Genomic DNA, 25461 nt, shown 5'->3' with positions numbered 1-25461 from the left:
CCATATAGCCCAGCCTTACTGTCCCTGCCTACACTCCACTCCCAACCTCAAACTGGTAGTGCACCTTAACCCCTCAGTCACATTTCAAACCCTAGCTCCTTTTAGCCTTAGTGTGGGTTACATAGTGTGCGTCAAATAAATATGCCCGAGTGCTAACCCTCAGTACCTGTAATAGTACCCTTATTGGACAGTAAGCTCTTGGCTTTACGTTAAAATGAGGTCATGCTAGATATGGGTCAATTTTACCCCAATGAAAGGTATCCTTATAAGAAAAGAAAAATGAAGACACACACAGAACAAGGTGTGATGAGGAAGGCAGTGGTGGAGTGAGACACATCGACAAGCCAGGCCAGGGACAGCTGACAGTCCCCAGGAGTTAGAAAGAGCAAAGTCTCACTTCTTGAGGTACAGTGTGGCCCTGCCACCTGCTCGCTTCAGACTTCAAGAACCTCCAGAACTGTGAGACAGTAATTCCCCAGTGTGCTTACACGAAGAGACCAATGCGGCATTCCTCATTTTAGCCAGCCTATATTGTATATATGCAGCATATTATCTATGCAACTGACTATGGACACAAGTTATTTTCATGTCTTGGTTATTATGAATAATGGGGCATGTTGCCTAGTTTTGACATATTTGTGAGTTTTCTAGTTTTGTCGTTTTCCCTGACTCTAGTTTCATGCCATTGTGATTGAAAAGCTGCTTGATGGGATTTCACTCATAAGTTTATTAAGACTTGCTTTGTGTGCCAAAATATAATCTATACTGGAGAATGTTCTGTGTCCGTGTGGGAAGAATGTGTTTTCTGTGGCTGTTGGATGCAATGTTGTAAGTCTGTCTGCTGAATGTCCTTGAAGTCCGATGTTTCCATATTGATGTTGTGTCTGAATACTCAATCCATTATTGAAAGTGCAGTGCTGAAGTCCTGCTGTATACATACACAGGTGCTTTTATGCGGAGAGTGGGGGATAAATATTTATACAAGTTCTATCCTTTGGTGGAGTTGACTCCTTTATTTTTGGAGTTCTGTTCTTAGCAAAAGCAGCTTATATTTATTTCAAAAAACTATAAAAGTGGACTATATATCTATAAAAGAAAATTGATTTAAAAATAAGTGATGTCTATGTATCCAAATGTGACCAGATCAACACAACAACTCAATGCACAATAAGACTATTATGTAACTCATGGAACAAAAAGCAAGACACCACTAAATGGTTTCTCAATACAAATGCTACACACATTTACAAACCTACAGCTGTAATGCAACACAAAGAAATCCTAAGTACATGGGATAGCTACCTTTCTCCTACATTAAAGGAGTGAATGTCTTCTATGTAGTAAATAGACATATGATGTATAAAAACCTTAGTCACATGTAATGTAATCTAAAATGTGGGACCCAAGTGGAATGTAAGATTAGCTTATGGGAAGATGTACATTTCAGAAAGAACTCAACTTGAAATAAATCTGCTATATTGACACGGTGACCCATAAGAAACCCATCATTGCAAATGTATACACAGAACTGCCCAGAAATATCAGAAATCTTACTGAGAGGTATTATGGTTGAAATAAAAAATAACTTGCTTCATGGGTTTAAAAGAGCAGATAACAATGAAAATCATACAACATGTGAGTGAAAAAAACTGCAAGATATAATAGCATGATGTTTGAAAAGTGAATAATCTGGGAAAGATATTAGCCTGTACAAGTTGGTTTTGATGAACTATTGGCTGCTTTTGCAGTAAATTACCAAGATTGTCATTGCAACAGTATTTTCCCACACACTTCAAAATCTGGAATCAATAGTTTTTCTCACATTGTCATTTAGCGTTCTTTTTTTTTCCCCCCAGCCCTCTAGGGGTAGCAATCGGTTTTTGAATATCAAGTAGCCATTTCGAGGAGTCATAAGATACGATGTTCAGAAACATGACACAAACTACAATTCAGGCATCTGCACAAACACTACCCACACTTACGGAAAAAGGTGTTTCTTTTCAATGTGTCAGTATGTGTGTTAAAGAACCATACTATTACTGTCTTCCAAAACCAAAACGGGGGCAAACTTTGTTGCCATTCTGCCAAACAGCACATTCACTAAAAACTCTGCACAAACTGACCCGTTTGTTTAATACTGACCTTTGCCGTGTCTTATTATAGTCCTTGCATTCAAGTCTACTTTGTCTGAAGCATAGCTACCCCATTTCTTTGGGTTTCCAATGGCATGCAATATCGTTTTGAATATTTGCACTTTCTGGCTGAGTGTGTTCTGAAAGCAGATGGGAATCCCATGAAGGCAGCATAGCATTGGGTCTTGGATTTCTTTCCAGTCAGACAATCTCTATCTTTTGATTGGGGAATTTAGTCCCTTTATATTTAAAGGAAGTATTGATCCAGGCATGGAGTTACTGTTGTCCTTCTTCTCATGGTTTTCTGGCTGCTTTAGACTTCTTGCTCCCTTTCTTCTCCATTTTCTCTTTACCTTTGTGATCTGATGATTTTCAAGAATAGTAAACCTTCATTCTTCTCTCTTTATCTTTTGGGTATCAATTAACAGTTTTGCTTGGTGGTTACCATGAGGACTCAGAAGACATGACATTCTATTTTAAATTATGTACAGCTTAATTTTGCCTACTGAAATTCTTTCAGGCCTGAGGTGATTCTTCAAACATGTGAATGTAGAATCCTAGCCATCTTAGGAAGGTTTTGCTCTTCTCTTTCTGACATCTGTGAACATTTCTTCCTTTCAATCACATCAGTTGATATTCTGTACTTGTAACTATTGCTATGAGGAACCTGCATCACGTTTTTCAGTGGACTGACCCTCTTTCCCTTAAAGACCATTTAGTACAACTTTTTATTTGTAATACACACTTGTAGTTGAAATAAATGGACAATGGTGTCCTGAACACCTCTTTCATGATAATTACAGCAAGGTTAGAGGCACAGAAAGTATCTCCATTTAGATTTGATTCAACTCTTCTTCACCTTCCATGGAAAATTACATATGTATGAGTTCCACCTAAGAAAGAAGGGAACTCATATCATTGATGTAGCAACACTCAGCCGCGTACATTCACACACCCACTAGGAATAAATGAATTTTCTGAAGTGATTTCAGAATAAGAAGTATATTGATGTTTACTAGTCGCAAATCTTAAAAAGGTTAATGTAAAAACATTGAGATTATACCTATGCAAAAATCCATCCCTTTTATCATTTAAAGCATAATAGCATATACATTATCTAAATGTTTAACTTTGTATGATTCCTTCTAATAAGTATTTTGATGTAATGTCTGAATACACTGACTTATTGCTTTCTGCTGTGATCCTGTGACACGTGTTGACATTTTATATTCAGTTACATATGTTTTTAAACGTACTTTTCTTTCAACTTACTTTCCTATTGGTACTCTCTGATGTTTTCCAAATGGTGTATTTATGAAGAAGGGATTTCCTCATGCATTAGGTTTGTATGGTTTCAACTCAGCATGCATTTAGAGATATTGAATAAGGATTGAATTCCAGCTGAAAGCTTTGTCATTCAATTCACATTTTAGAGATTTCCTCTGATATGGGAATTATGATGTTGAATACGTTAGGACGTGCACCGAGGGGTGTGCCACATTCATCACATTTGCAATGTTCGTCCTATGTATGAACAATGTGATGGTGAGTAGGGCTTGAGCCAAGTGAAACGTTTCACCACATTCTCTACAATTGTAAGGTGTCTCTCAAGTATGAATTTGGTGGTGTGGAATGAGGCTTGAGCACCATTAAAGGGCTTCCCAGATTCTTTTTTTTTTTGTGTAAAATCATCTCTATAACACATTCTCTGACAAAAAATCAGGGATTTGCATTGGTTAAAGTCTTGCCACATTGTTTACTTGGGTATCGTTAATCCTCAATGTGGATTCTGTGATGTGGAGTAGTGTTGAGCCCTCCTTAAAAGTTCTCTCACAGTCTTGGGGTGCCTGGGTGGCTCAGTCGGTGAAGCATCCAGCTTCACCTCATGTCGTGATATAGCAGTTTATGGGTTTGAGCCCTGTATCAGGCTCTGAGCTGTCTGTGCCGAAACCTCGGAGCCTGGAACCTGCTTTTCATTCTGTGTGTGTGTCTGCCTCTGCACCCTCCCACTCATTCTATTGAAGAAAAACTTTTTAAAAAGTGGGGGAAAAATTCCTTCACAGTCTTAAACTCTGTAACATTTGCTCCAAGATGATATCTGTAATCTTGAATAAAGGATGATTGGTGATTAAAACCTTTTGCACACGGTGCATTGGTAAGTGTGGCTCAAGTATGAATTCTGCGATGTTGATGAAGTTCTGAGCATTTGGTAAAGCCCTTGCCACATATCTGACATTGGTAAGGTTTCTCTCCAGTGTGAATTCTGTGATGGACTTTAAGGTTTGACTTAATCCTAAAGGCTTTGCCACATTGTTGACATTGGAAGGGTTTCTCTCCAGTATGAATTTTGTGATGGTAATTAAGGTTTGACTTCAACCTGAAGGCCTTGCCACATTCTTGACATTTGTGAGGTTTCTCTCCACTATGAATTCTCTGATGCTGACTAAGGGATGCTTGCTGGCTAAAGACCTTGCCACACACTTGACATTTGTAAGGTTTCTCTCCAGTATGAATTACATGATGCTGAGTAAGTGTTCTTCGCTGGCTAAAGACCTTTCCACATTCTTGACATTTGTAAGGTTTCTCTCCCGTATGCATTCTGTGATGCCGAGTAAGGGATGATTGCCGCAAAAAGGCTCTACCACATTCTTGACATTGGTAAGGTTTCTCTCCAGTATGGATTCTGTGATGTTGAGTAAGCCTTGAAGGTAAATTAAAGGTTTTGCTGCATTTGTTACATTGGTAAGGTTTCTGTCCGGTATGAATTATGCGATGTAGAAAAAGGGTTGAGTATCTGCTAAAGGCCTTACCACATTCTTTACATTTGTAAGGTTTCTCTCCGGTATGAATTATGTGATGTTGAGTAAGCTGTGAGTACGCTTTATAGGCCTTGCCACATTCTTTACATTTGTGGGGTTTCTCTCCAGTATGAACTCTGTGATGTTCAGTAAGTTGTGAGGAACAGTTAAAGGCTTTTCCACATTCTTGACATTGGTAAAGTTTCTCACCAGTATGGATTCTGTGATGCTGAGTAAGGGATGATGGGTGGTTAAAGGCCTTGCCACATTCTTGACAGTTGTAAGGTCTCTCTCCAGTATGAATTCTGTGATGTCGACTAAGGGATGATTGCTGGGGAAAGACCTTGCCACATTCTTGACATTTGTAAGATTTCTCTCCAGTATGCCTTCTGTGATGCTGAGTAAGGGATGAACGGTGGCTAAAGGCCTTGCCACATTCTTGACATTTGTAAGGTTTCTCTCCAGTATGTATTCTGTGATGCTGAAGAAGGGATGATCGGTGGCTAAAGGCCTTGCCACATTCTTGGCATTTGTAAGGTTTCTCTCCAGTATGTATTCTGTGATGCTGAGGAAGGGATGATCGGTGGCTAAAGGCCTTGCCACATTCTTGACATTTGTAAGGTTTCTCTCCAGTATGTATTCTGCGATGCTTAGTAAGGGATGATTGCTGGTTATAGGCCTTGCCACATTCTTGACATTTGTGAGGTTTCTCTCCAGTGTGGATTCTTTGATGCTGAATAAGCAATGATTGCTGGCTAAAGGCCTTGCCACATTGTTGACATTTGTAAGGTTTCTGTGCAGTACAGATTCGCCTGTCTGCATGGAGTGATGACCCATCCTTAAAGGTTTGACCACTTTCTTCACATTTGTCAATTTTCTTTGCAGTATGCCTTTGCTGATGTTGAGATAGTGTCGAGTGCCTGTCAAAGGTTTTGCCACATTCCTTGCCGATGTACCTTTTCTCTCCAGTACCACTTGTCTTATATGTATTTAGGCTTAATGATTGATTACACATGTTCCCAGATTCACTATATGTGTATGGGTTTCCACCCCCATGAATCCTCTGATGATCAGCAATACTGGAGGACTGCTTCAGAGCTTTCCCACATTCATCATATTTAGAAGTAATTTCTCCCCTCTGTGTACTCTTACTATTGGTATATTTGGAGTTTGGATAAAACACTTCCTCACCTTTGTTAGATTCAAAATGGTTTTCTTGCAGAGTCCTCAGACGTTTGCTAACATGAGAGCCCTGGTTAGACTGTGTCTCAGATTCACTGTATTGAGCCAGTGTAGCTCCGTTGAAAATACTCTGGTAATGTTGCAGGGTCACCTCCTCTGTGAAGTACCTCCCAAATTGAGACGTCCTAGGTCTTTTATCTTCATTTTTGAATGTCTGAGTTTTAGAAATATTTGACTGAAAGGTCAATCCAATCCCACTTTCACAATGGTTCACAGCATTGTTTTCAGTGTGGATGAGGTAACTTTCCAAATGTTCCAAATTTTCTTTGCACAAATATGTATGTTTGCATGTTTGATTGGAACTTCTGCTTACAGATGCACACTGCTTTGCACAAATAGTGGATGTAAAAAGGGCGGTTTTCCAAGATGTTTTATGTCCTTCACCACTTGGGGCCATGAGGTTCTTACTATGGGCAGTCGTCTCATTTGGACCACGTCCTTCATGAAACTTCTGATGTGCTTCATTCTTTCTACCACTGTCCCAGTTTATCATTACGTGTAAATTCTCAAGGGCATGATGTTTCCATGTACCCAGTGACACATTTTGGGAAGAGGCTTCTATGCATGCCTTTGGCAGGAAGCTCTGGCTGCCATGTGAAGATACAGCTGAAAGATAGCAAATAACAAAAAAAAGGGACATCATTCCAATTACTACTCTCACATGAAGGTACTGACAACTTCTAATATACAACCTTCAAATCAGTCTGGAATGTCAGGAAGATGGTTGAGAAGGATTCATCGGGACTTCATTCTTCCTTGACACAGAAACTTACAGACAACGTGAAAACGTAGCCTAATAGATCATTCTGTAGTTGTTTAATGGTGTAGCACAAATCATATTCCTGTGTCACAAAGAATCAGGAAATTACCCTATGAGCCAAAATTTAGAAGGAAGCACAGTTAATTTAAAAGTCAAACAGAAATTAGGAAAATACGATATAGCAAAAGTAGGAATAAAACAACAGGACGAGTTTGTTTTCAGAAGTAACCCAAAAATTTCACAGACCTATAACACCATCAAGTAAGGATGAAAAATTGAAGTTCACCTAAAATCAGAAGTGAAGAACTAAAACAAGACACAGTACATGTGATATCACAGAAATAAAAGTAATCATAATTGGGAAAAAGGATAATTACATGCTAACAAATAGGTATCCAAAAAAAAAAAAAAAGTACCTATTTCAAATAAGGTATATCCTACCTGACATCATCATGGAGAAATAAATGTAATGAAAGAGGAACCTGGGTGGCTTAGTCGGTTGAGCATCCAACTCTTGATTTTGGCTCAGGTCATGATCTTAGGGTCATGTGATGGACACCCGTATCAGGCTCTACCCTAAGCACGAAGCCTTTTTAAGATTCTCTCTATCTCTCCCTCTGCATTCTCTCCTACTCACTGACTCTCACACTCAAAAAAAGAAAAAAAGAAAAGAAAAAAGAAAAAGAAAAAAGTCAACAGATCTACAACTACTAAGTACATTAACACTGTAATAACTAAAGTCCCAATGGGACGCCTGGGTGGCTCAGGTGGGTAAGCATCAGACTTCAGCTCAGGCCATGATCTCACAGTGTGTGAGTTCAAGCCCCTCATCAGGCTCTGTGCTGACAGGTCAGAGCCTTGAGCCTGCTTCGGATTCTGTGCCTCCCTCTCTCTCCTCCCCTCCCCTGCTCATGCTCTGTCTCTTTCTGTCTCTCCCTGTCTCAAAAATAAATAAAAACAGTAAAAATGTTTTTTAATTAAAAATAAATAAAAAAAAATAAACTCCCAGCAAGGAAAACTGTTATGTCAGATGAATTCACAGAATAATTCATAGACACACATGACAAAGTACTTGAAATCTCCCCAGACATTTCTAGGGAGTGAAGAGAAGGGAGATTATGAAAACCCTTGATCATACCAGCTTTAACAGGTTATCAAAGCTGAAGGAAGATGCTACAAGTATAGAAGACTATGAATGACCATCTGTGGGGAATATTCATGCAACGTCCACCATAAAAGTAAGCAAATAGGGGAGCCTGGGAGCCTAAGTTGGTGAAGCACCCGACCCTTGACTTCAGCTCAGGTCATGACTTCAGTCGTGAGATCAGGCCCCATGTCCAGCTCATTACAAACTGAAAAACCTGCTTGGGATCCTCTTTCCTCCTCACTCTGTGCCCCTCCCATTGTCCTCTTCCTTCCTCTCCCTCTCAAAACAAATAAACAAATGAAAAACAAACTGAATCAAAAGCACATTTTACGACATAATCAACTGGGAATTCTTCCTGAAATTCAAGAGTGTTATACCATATGGAAAACTATCGAGTTGGGACTGCACATTACAGACTAAAGATCACAAAGAGAGGATTATCTTAATTGATACAGGACAGAAAGTGAGCATATTGGACACCATTTCATGATTAAAGATACTCAATAAGGAAGAATCCAAGGAAACTACTTCATCCTAATAAAGATCATGTATGTGTGCAAAGCTGAAATCCAACATAATCGATGAGAAGGCCAAAAGCTCCTCCTATAGGATCACAAATAAGATATTGAAGCAACTTTCCCATGTCCATTCCACACAGTACTGGCACTATTCAGAACAATTAGGAAAAAAATACATAAAAGGAAACCAAATTGGGGGCGCTTGCTTGGCTCACTTAATTGTCTGACTCTTGGTTTTCAACCTGGCACTATGTGAGTTTGAGCCCCACATCAGGCTCCATGCAGACAGCACAGAGCCTGTTGGGGTTCACTCTGTCTCTCTCTCTCTCCCTTTCTCTCAGCTTCTCCTGACTCCCACTCTCTCAAAATAAATAAACTTAAAACAATTCTAAAATGGAAACAAATTGGAAGAGAAAAAGCAAAATTATAGCTGTTAGAGGATGGCATTATCTATACAAAATCCAAGGAAACTTTTTTTTTTGGTAATCATTATTATTCATTTTTTCCTCATTTTTCTACTAGACACTCCACTTTCAATTTTTTATGCTATGAATGACTGAGTTAATTATTGTATTTCACCTTTTTCTTTTATTACACCTCAATCAACAAAAGAATGAAAAATTTAGCTAAAATTCTGTCAAAGGAAATGCTAAAGAAAAATAAGAAAGAAGTAAAATGAAGACCCAAATAAACAATAACATAACATTGAAAGTAATTCCGTTTCTCCAATACAACAAACAAACTTGACCATACTTTAAATATATTTACAGTGAAAAAAAAAAACCCCACCAATGAAAAAGAAAAATGGAAAAGAAAACGAGGCAACAGTTACACACAGAAACATATAGTGTGAGAAACGATTCCTAAAGCAAACATACACTAACATATTAGACAATTTGGAAAAGACCAAGACCACATGCCTTCACTGGTCACTGGACCAAACTTTTAAACAAGTAATTCCTTGGATGCCCCGGTGGCTCAGTTGGTTTAGCATGCAACTGTTGGTTTTGGCTCAGGTCATGATCTCACTTTGTGAGTTCCAGCCCCACACTGGGCTCTGCACTGATAGTGGGCACCCTTCTTGGGATGCTCTCTATCTCTATCTCTCCTTACCTCTTCCTTCTTATCTCTCCTCTCAAAATAAATAGTTATTAAAAAGGTAATGGAGAACGTTATATTTTTTTAAAAAAGCAATTGCTGATAAAATTCATCAAAATTCTACAAATAATAGAATACAGGGAACCCATTGAAAATCATTCTAGGTGGCTGGCATTACCCTGGTACCCAAGAGGAGATAACCACAATACAAGAACAAAAAAAGGCTAGTTTGTTGAATATAAATATTGCTACACTGGCCTTCTTTTGACGTCCATTTGCATGATAACGTTTCTCTAGCCCCTCACTTTCAACTGGCAGACAACTTCAGGTCTAAATTGAGTCTTTTGTAGACAGCAGATTAATCGGTTTGGGTTTTTTTTAATCCATTCAGACACGCTATGTGTTTTGATTGGAGTGCATAGTACATTTCCCTTCAAAGGAATCATTGACTAGATACCTATTTGCTGCCATTTTATTATTACTTTTGGCATTGTTTCTGGAGATTGTTTTCTGATACTCTCTTGTCTTTCTCACTTTTGGTCTCTCCTCTGAAGTCAAAGACTATCCTTAAACATGTCTTGGAGGGCTGTTCCAGTGGTCACAAACTCCTTTAGTTTCTGTTTGACTGGAAATCTCTCTCTCTCCTCTAGTCTGAATGATAGTCTTCCTGGATAGACTGTTCTTGGCTGCCTATTTTACCCATTCAGCCTTTTGAATCTATCATGTCCCTCCCTCAGGGTTGCCAAGTTTCTGTTGAGAAATCTTGAGCTGTCCTTATGCTTTTCAGGATGGGTAAAATACTTCCCCTGTGTTGCTGCTTTTAAGATTTTGTCATTATCACCATAGTTTGCTAATTGGATTCCAAGATGTCTTGGTGTTGGCCTCCTTTAGGTGATTTTGATGGAGTTCTATGCCTCCTGAATCTTCAGGTCTGTTTCCTTCAACTGATTAGGGATGATTTCTTCTATTATTCCCTGAAGTAACTTTTCTGACCCCCTTTCTCATCTTCTTCTGTGACCCTGTAATATAAATCTTATCACTTTTGAGGGAATCCCTGATTTCCTAAGGCTATTTCATATTGCATAATTCTACTCTGTCTCTCTTGTCTCTCTCGTCCTTAAGTTTCACTATTTTCTATTATTTTGTGTTTAAGGCCACCAATTTGCTGCTCTCATTCTTCCAACATGCTGTTCATTGAGTCAAGTGCATTTCTCATCTCATTTATTGCATTTTACGTCACTCTTCCTTTGCTAAGCCTCTTATCTCTATAGTCAGAGCCTCACTGCTGTCTTCTTTTCACAAGCTCAGTGAGTATACTTATGATAGTTGCCTTCAATTTTCCATTTGGAATGTTACTGATACAGTGTTTCACTGAAACCTCTGGCCAAGGCCAAATCTTTTTGTTTCATTTTGGATAAATTCTTCCATCTTGGCATTTTGTCTACATCTCCACCACCCTGTGTATGTTAAAATAGCCAGTTATGTCTCCTGCTCTATCTTTGACGCCAGTGGTGTGCAGAAGCTCTCCTGCCAGTGTTTGGACCCTGTCCTCAATGGGGCGAGTTTTGACTGCTTATGCTGTGGTCTGCTTGTGAGATGAGACCGGACATCAACTCCACCAGAACTGAGGCCATGCAGAACTGTGTGGTCACATGTGGTGTGGGCAGCAGATTATGCAGGTCCCCTGAGGTAGGGGCCAACCTTGCTGGGATTGAGTCAGGCTTGACTGAGAAGGGCAGTTCCACCAGAGCATAGGGGCTTGGGGCTTGTTGTAAGCAAGGCAGGCAGCCAGTGTCCCCGCTGAGCCCTTTCTCTCAGGGTGCTCTGTGTTCATGCTGAGGAACATGGGAAGGAAATGGAACAAATCAGCTCCTTTGTTCCCCATGATGCACCTCATTGAAGGGCCCCTAGAATATCAAATAATCTCACTCATCTGTGCCCCAAATGCTCTTCACATCGCTGTTTCCATGCTGTCTACCCCCTGGTTGTGAACCTACCTTCTGTCCAGGACAGGGCAGTACCCTCCTGGATCTTTCCAAGCTAAGCCCGCCGACTTCAAAACTCAAGGCTTGAAGCCACACTGTTTGTAAGAAAGCACAAAATGCAGGCCTTCTCCTTTTCCAAGACAATGACATTAGGGAAATGTTCTCCTTGTGCATTCTTCTTTGGGCTCCACTCTCTCTCATCCTTCTCCACAACCACAGTTCCCTACGTTCAGCAGCACTATAATCTGTTGCTCCCCCAGCCAAATCTCTATACTTCCTACAATCTTCAATGTGCCTCTTCTCTCTCATCAGCTGGGTAATTCCTCTGTCAGTCTTAAGGTTGCTTTTTGGGATACATAGGATGGTTTGGTGGTTAGCTGGATGTGTTTGTGGGATGTGATGAGGGTAGGGTACTCCTAGTCTGTCACGATACTATCATCTTCTCCGAAGAATCCCTATTTTTTTAATTTTAAATTATTATCTTTTGAGACAGTGTGTGTGCAAGTAGGTTATGGGCACAGGGAGGCAGAGACTCTCAAGCAAGCTGCATGTTAGGTGTAGAGCCTGAGGCAGGGCTGGATCCCATGACCCTGGGGTCATGACCTGAGCCAAAATCAACAGTCAGACACTCCACCAACTGAGCCACCCAAGTGCCCCTAAAGAATCCTCATTTTGAAAAACCTGCTAAAACTCAAGTGAATTTTACAAAATTGGAGATCACAAACCCAACAAATAAGAATTCATGGCTTATACACAACAAAAAACAGTCCCCCGCAAAATATAATTACAGTTACAGTAGCATCACAAAGAATAAACTACTTAAGACTCTACATAATGCTAGAGGTCAAAACTGGTGCAGAGAAAACTATAAAATATTGTGAAGGAATTGAAAGAAGTAAGTGAAAACATATCCATGTTCTTACATTGGAATACTTCAAATTATCCAACTGTCACTATACTCAAAGTGATCTACTGATTTCATGCGACCTCCATCAAATTCCCAGTGACATTTTTGGCAGAAAGATCACAACCAAATGGAACATTCACATGGGTATGGCAGGATAATATATACCCACAACAATCTTGAAACATAAAGAGTATTCTGGTGGCACCAAACTTCCTAATTTACAACATACGACAAAATCAGTTGTCAAAATAATGTACTACAGAAGAAAACAGACACAGAATAATAAAAAAGTGATGGTGAGCTACGCGTGCACTTCAATGTCAATGTGACATTGTCAGTGTGACGTATGAAAACGAACAGAGCATCTTCTTAAAACTCACATTCTGATTTCGATTTTTACGTGGGGTCTGAGTTTCTACATTTCTCACAAATCTGAAACTCATGCCAACATCTTCACTTCAAGAACCACACTTCTATATTCCAAGAAAAAAAAAAAAACACAAGAAGAAATCATGGAGGACTTTGAACTTGAAGAATAATGAGGAAATTACTAAGCTTCATATCATGAACAGAAGCAAACATTCTCCTTAAACACTTACTACACAGTACAGACCATTCTAACAGTTTTGCATGAATTCACCCATCTATTCCAGTAATCTATGAGAACAATAGTGTTGTTTTTCATCTTCCAAAAGAATATCTGGCAAAATTGCAATAATAGTATAATATGGGTCTTTATCCAGATTATCTGACTTTAAATTCATCTACGAGGAACACACCAACCATTCTACAGAGACAATCCTAAAAGTAAGTTTGCTGAAAGTTTCAACGTGGTGATGTTAATGCAAATATATTAAAACCATGAAACTAAGTAACAAAGAGAAAAGTGAAGATTCCATATAAAATACAAAAATTACCAATTGAATACAAAAGAATAAAAGTGATAGAATAAAAAATGTTTACTCTCCCTGAAACTAAGTAATGTTTTCAGTGACATACAGATTATACATCTATTTGTGGAGAAAGGTTTTTGTGACTTGCAAATACACCACAAACACACAAACTCAGAAATACAGAGGAGGACAGGAGGGGACTATGGCAGTGTAGGAGATGCTGGGCTCACCACGTCCTGCTGATCACTTAGATTCCACCCACATCTGGGTGGAATAACCCATCTGCCTGAATAACCCAGGAAACCGCCAGAAGACTAGCAGAATGGACTCTCTGGAGCCAAGCGTAGACAAGCGGCCCACAGAAGAGGGTAGGAAGGGCGGAGAGGCGGTGCAAACTACACGGACTGGTGGGAGGGAGCGGGGGCAGTGGAGGGGTAGCCTGCCCTGCCACGCAGAGCCCCCAGTCTGACTTGCAAATGCAGACGGGCCGTACCGAGTGTTTTCTGACAGCCAAGCGGGACATAACATCTGGAACGTTATAAGTCAACAGCTCTGCTCGGAGAGCAGAAGGGCTATAAGATAATGGGAGGAAGAGTTGTTGAACTCTGGAGGACAGAGCTCAGCTCACCAGGGAACAAAGGTGCTGGCCAGCGCCAACTCCCTCGCCCATCCACCCGCCGAAATTCCAAAGGGAACCAGTTCCCATCACAGAACTTGCTTGAACCGCACAAACACCGACACTGTGCTTCTATGCAACCATCCCTCCAAAGGGTCTGCCTCCCTCCCAGTGCTGCAGGGCCCCTCCCACAGCGGACCTTGGAGCACCAAATGCAGGTGAGCTGAGCCTGCCCCTCCAGCCCCTGTGTACCGGGCGGATCCACCCTGGCTAATACGCCAGATCCCACAGAGGAAGCACCACAAGCCTGGCAGTGAGGAAGTAGTCCAGACAGGGGCCACACCGCTCCACAGTGAGTCCTGCCCCTGGGAGAGGGGAAGATAAGGTACACACCAGTCTGACTGTGGGCCAGCGGTGGGCTGGGGGCAGACATCGGGTCTGACTGCGACCCTGCCCACCAACACAAGGTACCCCAGACAGCACAGGGGAAGAGCCCTGCAGTTCTGTGCCACTCTAGGGACAATCCAAAATGACAAAATGGAAGAATTCTCCTCAAAAGAAACGCCAGGAAGTAATGACAGCTAACAAACTGATCAAAAACGATTTAAGCAATATAATAGAAAATGAATTTAAAAAAATAGGGGTGCCTGCATGGCTCAGTCGGTTAAGCATTCGACTTCGGCTCAGGGCATGATCTTGGGGTCTGTGAGTTCGAGCCCCACGTGGGCTCTGTGCTGACAGCTCACAGCCTGGAGTCTGTTTCAGATTCTGTGTCTCCCTCTCTCTCTGACCCTCCCCCATTCATGCTGTCTCTCCCTGTCTCAAAAATTAAATAAACGTTGATAAATAAATAAATAAAATAAAATAAAATAAAATAAAAGCCATAAAATTAATCATTGGGCTTGAAAAAACTATAGAGGACAGCAGAGACTATATCGCTACAGAGATCAAGGGACTAAGCAACAGGAGGAGCTAAAAAATGCTATAAATGAGGTGCAAATTAAAATGGAGGTGACCACAGCTCAGATTGAAGAGGCAGAGGAGAGAATAGGTGAATTACAAGATAAAATTATGGAAAAAGAGGAAACTGAGAAAAAGATAAAAAAATCCAGCAGTATGAGCGAAAATTAGAGAACTAAGTGAAATGAAGAAACGCAATAATATACGCATACTTGGGATTCCACAGGAGGAAGAGAGGGAAAAGTGCTGAAGGTGTACTTGAAGAAATCATAGCTGAAAACTTCCCTGATCTGGGGAAGGAAAAAGGCATTGAAATCCAAGAGGCACAGAGAACTCCCTTCAGACGTAACTTAAATCAATCTTCTGCATGACATATCATAGTGAAACTGGCAAAATACAAGGATAAAGAGAGAATTCTGAAAGCAACTGGGGATAAACATACTCTAACATATAAAGGGAGACCAATAAGACTCGTGACGGATCTATCTACTGAAACTTGGCAGGCCAGCAAGGAATGGCAGGAAATCTTCAATGTGGTGAACAGAAAAAAAATGCAGCTGAGAATCCTCTATCCAGCAAGTCTGTCATTTAGAATAGAAGGAGATAAAGTTCTTCCGAAACAAACAAACACTGAAGGAAATCATCACCACTAAACCAGCCCTACAAGAGATCCAAAGGGGGATCCTGTGAAACAAAGTCCAGAGACATCACTACAAGCATGAAACCTACAGACATCACAGTGACTCTAAACCCATATCTTTTTATAATGACACTGAATGTAAATGAACTAAATGCTCCAACCAAAAGACATAGGGTAACAGAATGGAAAACAAAACAAAACAAAATAAAACAAAACAAAACAAGACCCATCTATTTGCTATCTACAAGAGACTCATTTTAGACCTAAGGACACCTTCAGACTGAAAGTGAGGAGATGGAGAACTATCTATCATGCTACTGGAACTCAAAAGAAAGCTGGAGTAGCCATACTTATATCAGACAAACTAGACTTTAAATTAAACACTGTACCCTTCATAAGTATACAAGAATTGAGATCATACCATGCCCACTTTCAGACCACAATGCTATGAAGCTTGAAATCAACCACAGGACAAAGTCTGGAAAACCTCCAAAAGCATGGAGGTTAAAGAACACCCTACTAAAGAATGAATGGGCCAACCAGACAATTAGAGAAGAAATTCAAAAATATATGGAAACAAATGAAAATGAAAATACAACAATCCAAACCGTCTGGGATGCAGCGAAGGCAGTCCTCAGAGGAAAATACATGGCAATCCAGACCTATCTCAAGAAACAAGAAAATTCCCCCCCAAAAATATAACAGCACACCTAAAGGAAACAGCAGCAGAACTGCAAAGACACCCCAAACCCAGCAGAAGAAGACAAATAATAAAGATCAGAGCAGAAATAAACAATATAGAATCTAAAAAAACAGTAGAGCAGATCAATGAATCCAAGAGTTGGTGTTTTGAAAAAATAAACAAAATTGAGAAGCCTCTAGCCAGGCTTCTCAAAAAGAAATGGGAGATGACCCAAATAGATAAAATCATGAATGAAAATGGATTTATTACAACCCATCCCTCAGAAATACAAGCAGTTATCAGGGAATACTATGAAAATCTAATGCCAACAAACTGGACAACCTGGAAGAAATGGACAAATTCCTAAACACCCACACACTTCCAAACTCAAACAGGAAGAAATTGAAAGCTTGAACAGACCCATAACCAGCGAAGCAATCAAATCAGTTATCAAAAACCTCCCAACAAATATGAGTCCAGGGCCAGATGGCTTCCCAGGGGAATTCTACCCGACATTTAAAGCAGAGATAATACCTATCTTTCTCAAGCTACTCCAAAAAGTAGAAAGGGAAGGAACACTTCCAGACTCATTCTATGAAGCCAGCATTACATTGATTCCTAAACCAGAGACCCAGTAAAAAAAGAGAACTACAGCCCAATATCCCTGATGAATATAAAAGAAAACATTCTCAATAAGATACTAGCAAATCGAATTCAACAGCATATAAAAAGAATGATTCACCATGATCAACTGGGATTCATTCCTGAGCAGCAGGGCTGGTTCAGCATTCGCAAATCAATCAACGTGATACATCACATTAGTAAAAGAAAAAATAAGAACCATAGGATCCTGTCAATAGAGGCAGAAAAAGCGTTAGACAAAATTCAGCATCCTTTCTTAATAAAAACCCTTGAGAAAGTCAGGATAGAAAGAACACACTTAAACATCATAAAAGCCATTTATGAAAAGCCCACAGCTAATATCATCCTTAATGGGGAAAAACTGAGTGCTTTCTCCCTGAGATCAGGAACACGACAGGGATGTCCACTCTCACCGCTGTTGTTTACCATAGTGTTGGAAGTGCTAGCATCAGCACACAGAAAACAAGAGGAAATCAAAGGCATCAGGATTGACAAAGATGAAGTCAAGCTTTCACTTTTTGCAGATGACATGATACTACACATGGAAAACCCATGATAGACTCCACCAAAAGTCTGCTAGACCTGATACATGAATTCAGCAAAGTCGTAGGATACAAAATGAATGTACAGAAATCAGTTGCATTCTTATACACGAATAATGAAGCAACAGAAGGCAAATAAAGAAACTAATCCCATTCACAATTGCACGAAGAGGCATAAAATACGTCGGATTAACCTAACCAAAGATGTAAAATATCTGTATCCTGAAAACTATAGAAAGCTTATGGAGGAAATTGAAGAAGATATGAAGAAATGGAAAAACATTCCATGCTCATGGATTGGAAGAATAAATATTGTCAAAATGTCAATACTACCCAAAGCTATCTACACATTCAATGCAATCCCAATCAAAATTGCACCAGCATTCTTCTTGAAACTAGAACAAGCAATCCTAACATTTGTATGGAACCACAAAAGACCCCGAATAGCCAAAGTAATATTGTTGAAGAAGACCAAAGCGGGAGGCATCACAATCCCAGACTTCAGCCTCTACTACAAAGCTGTCATCATCAAGACAGCATGGTATTGGCACAAAAACAGACACATAGACCAATGGAATAGAATGGAAACCCCATAACTAGACCCACAAAAATATGGCCAGCTAATCTTTGACAAAGCAGGAAAGAATATCCAATGGAAAAAAAGACCGTCTCTTTAACAAATGGTGCTGGGAGAACTGGACAGCAACATGCAGAAGGTTGAAACTAGACCACTTTCTCACACCATTCACAAAAATAAACTCAAAATGGATGAAGGACCTGAATGTGAGACAGGAAACCATCAAAACCCTAGAGGAGAAAGCAGGGAAAAACCTCTCTGACCTCAGCCGCAGCAATTTCTTACTTGACACATCCCCAAAGGCCAGGGAATAAAAAGCAAAAATGAACTATTGGGACCTCATGAAGATAAAAAGCTTCTGTACAGCAAAGGAAACAATCAACAAAACAAAAAGGCAACCAATGGAATGGCAAAAGATATTTGCAAATGATATATGAGACAAAGGGCTAGCATCCAAAATCTAAAAAGAACTCCCCAAACTCCTCACCCAAAAACCAAAAAATCCAGTGAAGAAATGGACAGAAAACATGAATAGACACTTCTCTAAAGAAGACATCCAGATGGTCAACAGGCACATGAAAAGATGCTCAACGTCACTCCTCATCAGGGAAACCACACTCAGATACCACCGCACGCCAGTCATAGTGGCTAAAATGAACACATCGGGAGACTATAGATGCTGGCGAGGATGTGCAGAAACGGGTACGTTCTTGCACTGTTGGTGGGAATGCAAACTGGTGCAGTCGCTCTGGAAAACAGTGTGGAGATTCCTGAAAAAATTAAAACTAGCGCTACCCTATGACCCAGCGATAGCACTGTTAGGAATTTACCCAAGGGATACAGGAGTGTTAATTCATAGGAGCACTTGTACCCCAATGTTTATAGCAGCACTCTCAACAATAGCCAAATTATGGAAAGAGCCTAAATGTCCATCAACTGACGAATGGATAAAGAAATTGTGGCTTATATACACAATGGAATACTACTTGGCAATGAGAAAGAATGAAATATGGCCTTTTGTTGCAACATGCATGGAACTGGAGAGTGTTATGCTAAGTGAAAGAAGTCATACAGAGAAAGACAGATACCATGTATTTTCACTCTTATGAAATGGATCCTGAGAAACTAAGGACCATTGGGGAGGGAAAGAAAAAAAAAAACAGGTTAGAGAAGGAGGGAGGCAAACCATAAGAGACTCTTAAATCTGAGGACATACTGAGGGTTGATGGGCGGTGGGAGGGAGGGGAGGGTGGGTGATGGGTATTGAGGAGGGCCCCTGTTGGGATGAGCACTGGGTGTTATATGCAAACCAATTTGACAATAAATTTCATATTAAAAAAAAAGAAATACGAATAGGTATTGTTTTTGAGTCTTCTATAGCATTAAAAGTCTAGGTCTCCTTTATGTTTTATGCTGGATTACATTCACAATTTTGAGGCATTTGAACTAATGTGATACACATTTTCTTTACTTGCAGCAACAGAAAAGAGATAAGGAAGAGTATCTATGGGACATGAGGGCAGAATAAAATGGAAATTTACAGGACAGAACTCTCAATCACAATCTCTACTTTAAACAGCAATTCCTACAGCAAACATAGGAGGAATCCTTCATTTTCCAAAGCAGACAACAAACAAGGTGAAATGAAGGAGGAAGCTTCCAGAATAAAAGAGATGATTAGTGCACATCTTCCCATATGATACTTAATGATTACAGAGAAAAAATATCAACCTTCCAGTGGAGGGATCCAGCAGAGAGCACACAGGAAATAAGGAACCTGTAATGGGTGACACTGGGATCAGGTGGCTAATGTTCTTCAAAGGACACAGAACGACAGCTGTGAAATAAATGTCCAGAACAAATATGTAAATCACAGTCTAACAGCCAAAAGAAAAATAACCATTTTATTCAAATATCAAGCCACTATTCCATGGCAAACAATTCAAATGATCATCTTAGAGAGACTTATGGAGGAAGAAGAGAGAACAGGTAACTAAATGATATCAGGAAAACTGCAAGACCAACAGGTCAACCCAAATGATCTACCTCATACCTCATGATGCACATGCCATGTCAGAATTTTCATCTAATAAGTCAGAAATGAATCTCATAAAGAGCCACGCAAGGTGAAAACATTTATGACAAAGGCACAGGAAGTTTCTATTATACAAGAAAAAAGATGAAAATTATCAAGTTACTGAGAAATAACGTACCCATTGAGTCTTTATGACAGTCTGTGAGTTCTAAGTTCTCGGTGTTCTAGTTCCCCTGTGGCATTAATGTTGGTAGGAATATTAGAATCCACATGGACAAATTATTTCACCATTGAGGAATGGAAGACATAAATTGGAAATTTCTTATTATCATTCATAAGAAAAATAAGCTTCTGAAGTGAAATAGAGCATGAGATTTTCTCATTTTAGAAAATGCTTTTTTATCTGAGGGAATTACTGAATCTGAGTGTTGTATGATTAAGCCTAAAGCATCAGTGGGGCGCCTGGGTGGCTCTGTTGGTTGACCATCCAACTTCAGCTCAGGTCATGATCTTGTGGTCTGTGAATTCGAAACCCACATCAAGCTCTGTGCTGACTGCTCAAAGCCTGGAGGCTGCTTCAAATTCTATCTCTCTGTCTTTCTCTGCCCCTCCCCCACAATTGCTCTGTCTGTCTGTCTCTCTCTGTCTCTCTCTCAAAAACAAACATTAAAATAAAAAAAAAAAAAGAGTATAGCCTCAGGAACACTGGAAAGCATAAACCGGAAATCACGTGATCCCTGTCTCCAGTGCTCCTGGGATTTGGACACCAAAACCCACTATGTCCACCACTACTATGACACATTTTTCACGAAAACAGAAATTGGGAATGACTTACAATAGATTTCTCAGAATATGGAGAATTCTCCAGGGCCTCCAAAGCAAAGGAGAAGCTTCAGACTTTGGAGATACTCAACGCGCAAGGGGAGTCTCCTGGCACTCACTGTGGATGTGATGGACCATCACTGGAGCAGAACAAAGAATCCTTCGAGAATGTAAGAGTATGATGGGTTGGAAAGCTGATGTCCCACTATGAGTGGGACAGACATAAAACTGGGCTTCCAAACTAATTTCCATTCAAGGAGAGCTACTTGAGCCATATTTTAAATATTTGCATATCACCACTGTCCTCTGTTTTGTTCATGCCCACCTACCTGCTGGTGAGGCTACCGTCTTCTTTCTCTTCACATCCCAGAGCTCCCTCTTTTGTTCCAAAAAAATGAGCAGGTGTGGTTTCGACACAATGAGACCTGATTTTCAGAAAAAAAAAAAAAAAAAAAGAACATGCCTGTTTCTCAGATTCTTTCACCCCAATACTGTGCTCAGTACATGAGAGAGGACATTGTAGAATTCCAGAAAATGATTTCTGAATGCTGTTGCCCAAAAGCCCCTTTAGTATACTTGACAGGAATTTCCAATGTTCACATCATGACCTCACGTCCAAGTACTACCACTACAGGAATGACTAGCAGTTGGGAGCTTAAGTGGGCAGTACCATTTTATGCCACTCCATGTTTACAATTACCACTCGCTACAGATGATGATGCTCTTACCTCACCGTAAAGAAGGGGAATCTACAGCTGGAAAGGAAACCTCATGAAGGTATTTCTCTATATCTACAAACTCTACTTCTTTCTCTGACTGCAGGGATCTGAATCCCAGCCATGCAAAGGGGATGTTTCCAAGAGACAGTCTTCAAAGGAAGGAACAAACCCGCGAGTGTGGTTTGGGAAGTCTGGAAGGAGTTATCCTCACCCAAGAAGAGGAGGTGTCCATAGGTCTCTAACATCACATCCCTGTACAGTTCTCGCTGACTCTGGTTCAGGCATCCCCATTCCTCCTCAGAGAATTCTATGGCCACATCCCTGAAGGTCAGCAGTCCCTGCAACAAATACCACAGTTACCAAGTAGCCATACGCAGCATTCATAATGGTACCTAAGATGCAGGAGGGAGTTAATGCCACCAGCTGGACCCCAAGACCTGACTTTCACTGCTTACTTGTTGATACCCACTGCCCTTAGTCCCTCATTTTATTTCACTTCTTCTTTCAACCTTATCTTTACTTCAGGCAACAACACCCCAGGGCCATGGTCTCTTGTGATGGAAACAGAAAGTATACAACAAAAGGTATGTCATCTGAGAAAGAGCTTATACCCACCCTGTCTGAGCTCATCCCCTGACTCACTCCTAAGTAGGTAGACAGTGGTGCCAACCACGGGGAGAGGATTGTTACCATGACCTCATTAATACTAAACTCTCCACCTAAGAGCGAGCACAAACCTCATTTACTATGTAACATCCAGAGTAGGTATGGAACTGCTTGCTTTCAAAAAGTAAACATTCCAATGTGTATTTATTTATCTTTGAGAGAGAGAGACAGAGCAGGAGCGGGGGAAGGAGTGGGAGGGAGACAGAATTGGAAGCAGGCTCCAGGCTCTGAGCTGCCAGCACAGAGCCCGATGCAGGGCTCGAACTCACAAACCGCAAGATTTCGAGCACACAGACTGCATGATCATGACCCGAGCTGAAGCTGGATGCTCAGCCAACTGAGCCACCCAGGCCCCCGTGTATACCACTGTTTTCTTCAGGCCCAAGTGTAACCTGATCTGCACCTTTACATAAGGTGACGGGCTCTCCCTCTAATTCTCCACCCTGACTATATATGAAGCCATTCCCTTCCTGGGGTCCCTGCTTTGGAAGTGATTCCCTGTGATCTCCTTAATTGTTGAAAATCACATTTCCTTTGTGTGACAACCCCAGCTGGTATAGATTCTATCTGTGACTCACCAAGAAGTGAATTCCTGTTTGTTTAAGTATATTGGGAAAACTGGTTCTGACTTAAGGGGTTTCCTGCTTTCTGCAGGAAGACCTTTTTCAACACAATGATATGCTTTCATCTATTTTCTTACGTTGAGGTAAGAACCAGTGTAAATATTGTGTTTATTCAAGCGAATTTATAAAATGAAGGCATCAACAAAGGCATCCACATTTTTAAATACTATATTCACATCACATAGTATACCTGGTGTCTATTTCTTAGATGGAAAGTCTGGGTGTGTTACAATGTACGTAGCATATTCTAATATGAATTACAATTTCACAATGGTGCATTGAAGAGCTTTATTTTTTTTTTAAGTTTATATGCTTATTTTGAGAGAGTGAGAGAGAGAGCAGGTGGGGGAGGGATACAGAGAGGGAGAGAGAGAGAATCCCAAGGAGGCTCCCCACTGACAGTGCAGAGCCTGACTTGGGGCTCCATCTCAGGAACCATGAGCTACTGACCTAAGCTGAAATCAAGAGTCAGATGCTTAACTGACTGAGCCACCCAAGTGCCCCCAGATTCTGCATTGCTGACAAGGCATTAGCCTATTGGCCAGGGAATAGATATTTGAATAACAAAGAGCAAGAATTCAAAGGCAGGAACTCATGGAGTACTTGGAACTAAATGGGTTTTATAACCACAGGTTCTACTAGAATAGCAAAAAAGGCAACAAGGAGTCTTTCTGAGCATTTCCTACTTAGTAGATAGCATCTACTCATTTTTCATAAATTAATGGAAAATGAATAATAATCATAATTATAAACAATTATCATCTATGAGAGCAAACAGGTTATTCTATTTCTCTGTGGATGTTTTGTCAAGCATCCAGTACATGGAAGAGATTCCGTTTTAACCCGGGTTATCTGACCTAGAGTTGATCTAAAATGACACAGTGGTCAATATCCAGACAGGACCTAAAGCAACGTTAGTAACACGTGTGAAAGCTGAAAAGAATGATGGAAACCAGAAAGTGTCCACACAAAATTGATCTCCTGTTTTACACTTCATGCACACACCCATACATTTAGAAAGCAGTTATATACATATTAAAAGTGATAGAGTGGAGGGCCACCTGGGTGGCTCAGTTAGTTAAGCATCTGACTTTTGATTTTGACTGAGATTGTGATCTCCAGGCTCCTGTGTATGCGCCCTACATGGGCTCTGCGATGATAACAGGGAGCCTGCTTTTAAATTGTCTCTCTCTCTTCCTCTCTCTCTCTGCGCCTTCTCCACTTGTTCTCTCGATCTCCCTGTCTCTCACACAAACTACAGGAAACAAGGGAAGAGCAGAAAATGGTCGTGGAAACTAAGAAACATCTTCAATGACATTACACTCATGAATCTAGTTTTGGATAATGATGCTTAGGTCTTTTATTCACACTGTCAACAGAAACACATTGAGTGATATACATAAACCAGCTATTATTTCTGAATCTAGGATGATGAGGGATACAAACAGGAAAATGTGCACCTTCACCAGAGAAGGCTGACCTAGGGCCTGCAGAGTTTTAATAAGCATCAAGTAAGTGCTGGTTGCTACATTCTTAAGGGGTCTCCTGACTGCCTATACATCTCCATAAGTAATGTTGAACTGAATGGTAATCACCAGAGAAATCCTGCAGAAGCAGTTTTACACTCAGAAATTCAAAGGAACGGCCTCCTGAGTTGCTCAGTGGGTTAAGCCTCTGTCTCTTGGTTGTGGTGTCGGTCATGATCTCACAGTTCATGAGTTTGAGCCCCCAGTAGGGCTCCATGCTGCCGAGTATGTGGAGCCTGCTTGCGATTCTCTTTCTCTCCCAATTTTTCCCCGTTCCCCCCCCTCACGTGCTCTGTCTCCTTCTCAAAATAAGTAAATAAACTTAAAAAAAAATAAAAGGAACATTTGTGATCTAATACTGCGTGCAGCTCCCCTCCCCCCCAGGACATATAAGCTTCATGAAGCCACCGTATGGCTCTCTCTGCCCACAGGTCCAGTCTCTGTGCGACTCCAATAAGCTATCTTGCATCATCCAACATCTCCAGAATTATTTCTTGACCATTGTGCTTGATGATCCCACCACATACTGTTTCATTGAAAGCTTTTGTTTCAATCTTCATTTCTACTCTATTCTGTTTCAGGATTTGAAGGTGCAAGCATGTAAACTATGGGATTCTTCTTTTCTTGTTCTGAAAATACAAACTAAATAGAAGAATAGATTTGCATCAAGAATGTGGAGTAAACTAACAATCTACAGGATGGAGGTCCGAGTGTTTTAGAACCTCCACTCCCAGAAGTCATTATCTCTACTACACAAAGGTGAGAGCCTTCATTGTCCAGTGGCAACGGGTGGGATGTGGGTTGGGAGCAAGTGGTCAAGAAAGGATTCTGGAGACCTCTTTGGTCAAAAAAGCTGTTTTCATGAAAGCACAGAGAGAGGAATTGTGGCACCAAGGGCTGCAGTAGGATTTGAGGAGACTCTGATGACATG

At 40.6% G+C, this 25461-nt stretch overlaps 1 protein-coding gene and 2 long non-coding RNA genes across 3 annotated transcripts in view; 2 read left to right on the top strand and 1 right to left on the bottom strand.

Annotated features, from left to right (window-relative positions):
• Window positions 1–19647, top strand: part of LOC147573819 (uncharacterized) — a 51359-nt gene extending 31712 nt beyond the window's left edge. Inside the window, exon 3 of the long non-coding RNA XR_015245047.1 lies at window positions 19617–19647. This is a non-coding gene — a long non-coding RNA (uncharacterized LOC147573819). The remainder of the gene's footprint in view (window positions 1–19616) is intronic.
• LOC112849249 (uncharacterized) lies at window positions 3797–22051 on the bottom strand. The gene is made up of 3 exons (XM_086690623.1): window positions 21927–22051; window positions 21326–21421; window positions 3797–6778 (listed from the first exon to the last, which is right to left on the bottom strand). Exons 1-3 carry the CDS (start codon window positions 21958–21960, stop codon window positions 4299–4301), a joined length of 2610 nt encoding a protein of 869 aa, XP_086546749.1. The 5' UTR covers window positions 21961–22051; the 3' UTR covers window positions 3797–4298.
• LOC147573818 (uncharacterized) lies at window positions 21048–25302 on the top strand. The gene is made up of 3 exons (XR_015245044.1): window positions 21048–22042; window positions 22241–22299; window positions 25112–25302. It is a non-coding gene; the product is annotated as an uncharacterized LOC147573818 (long non-coding RNA).
• Window positions 25303–25461: the final 159 nt, after the last annotated feature.

Source organism: Puma concolor, chromosome E2, assembly GCF_028749965.1.
Source record: "Puma concolor isolate L17-30 chromosome E2, mPumCon1.1.hap2, whole genome shotgun sequence".
In the NCBI taxonomy this organism is placed as follows: domain Eukaryota; kingdom Metazoa; phylum Chordata; class Mammalia; order Carnivora; family Felidae; genus Puma; species Puma concolor.
Note: the sequence above shows the minus strand (reverse complement) of the source record. Positions and strands in the feature narration are given on the sequence as shown.

What these genes read in the sequence shown, in the direction of transcription:
- LOC112849249 (XM_086690623.1), bottom strand. Translation starts at nt 21,960, where the DNA reads ATGTTAGAGACCTATGGACACCTCCTCTTCTTGG. An exon ending in TGGACACCTCCTCTTCTTGG is followed by an intron (nt 21,422 to 21,926) that starts GTGAGGATAACT and finishes TCTGAAAATCAG; the next exon opens with GTCTCATTGTGTCGAAACCA. An exon ending in GACGGTAGCCTCACCAGCAG is followed by an intron (nt 6,779 to 21,325) that starts GTAGGTGGGCAT and finishes GCTATCTTTCAG; the next exon opens with CTGTATCTTCACATGGCAGC.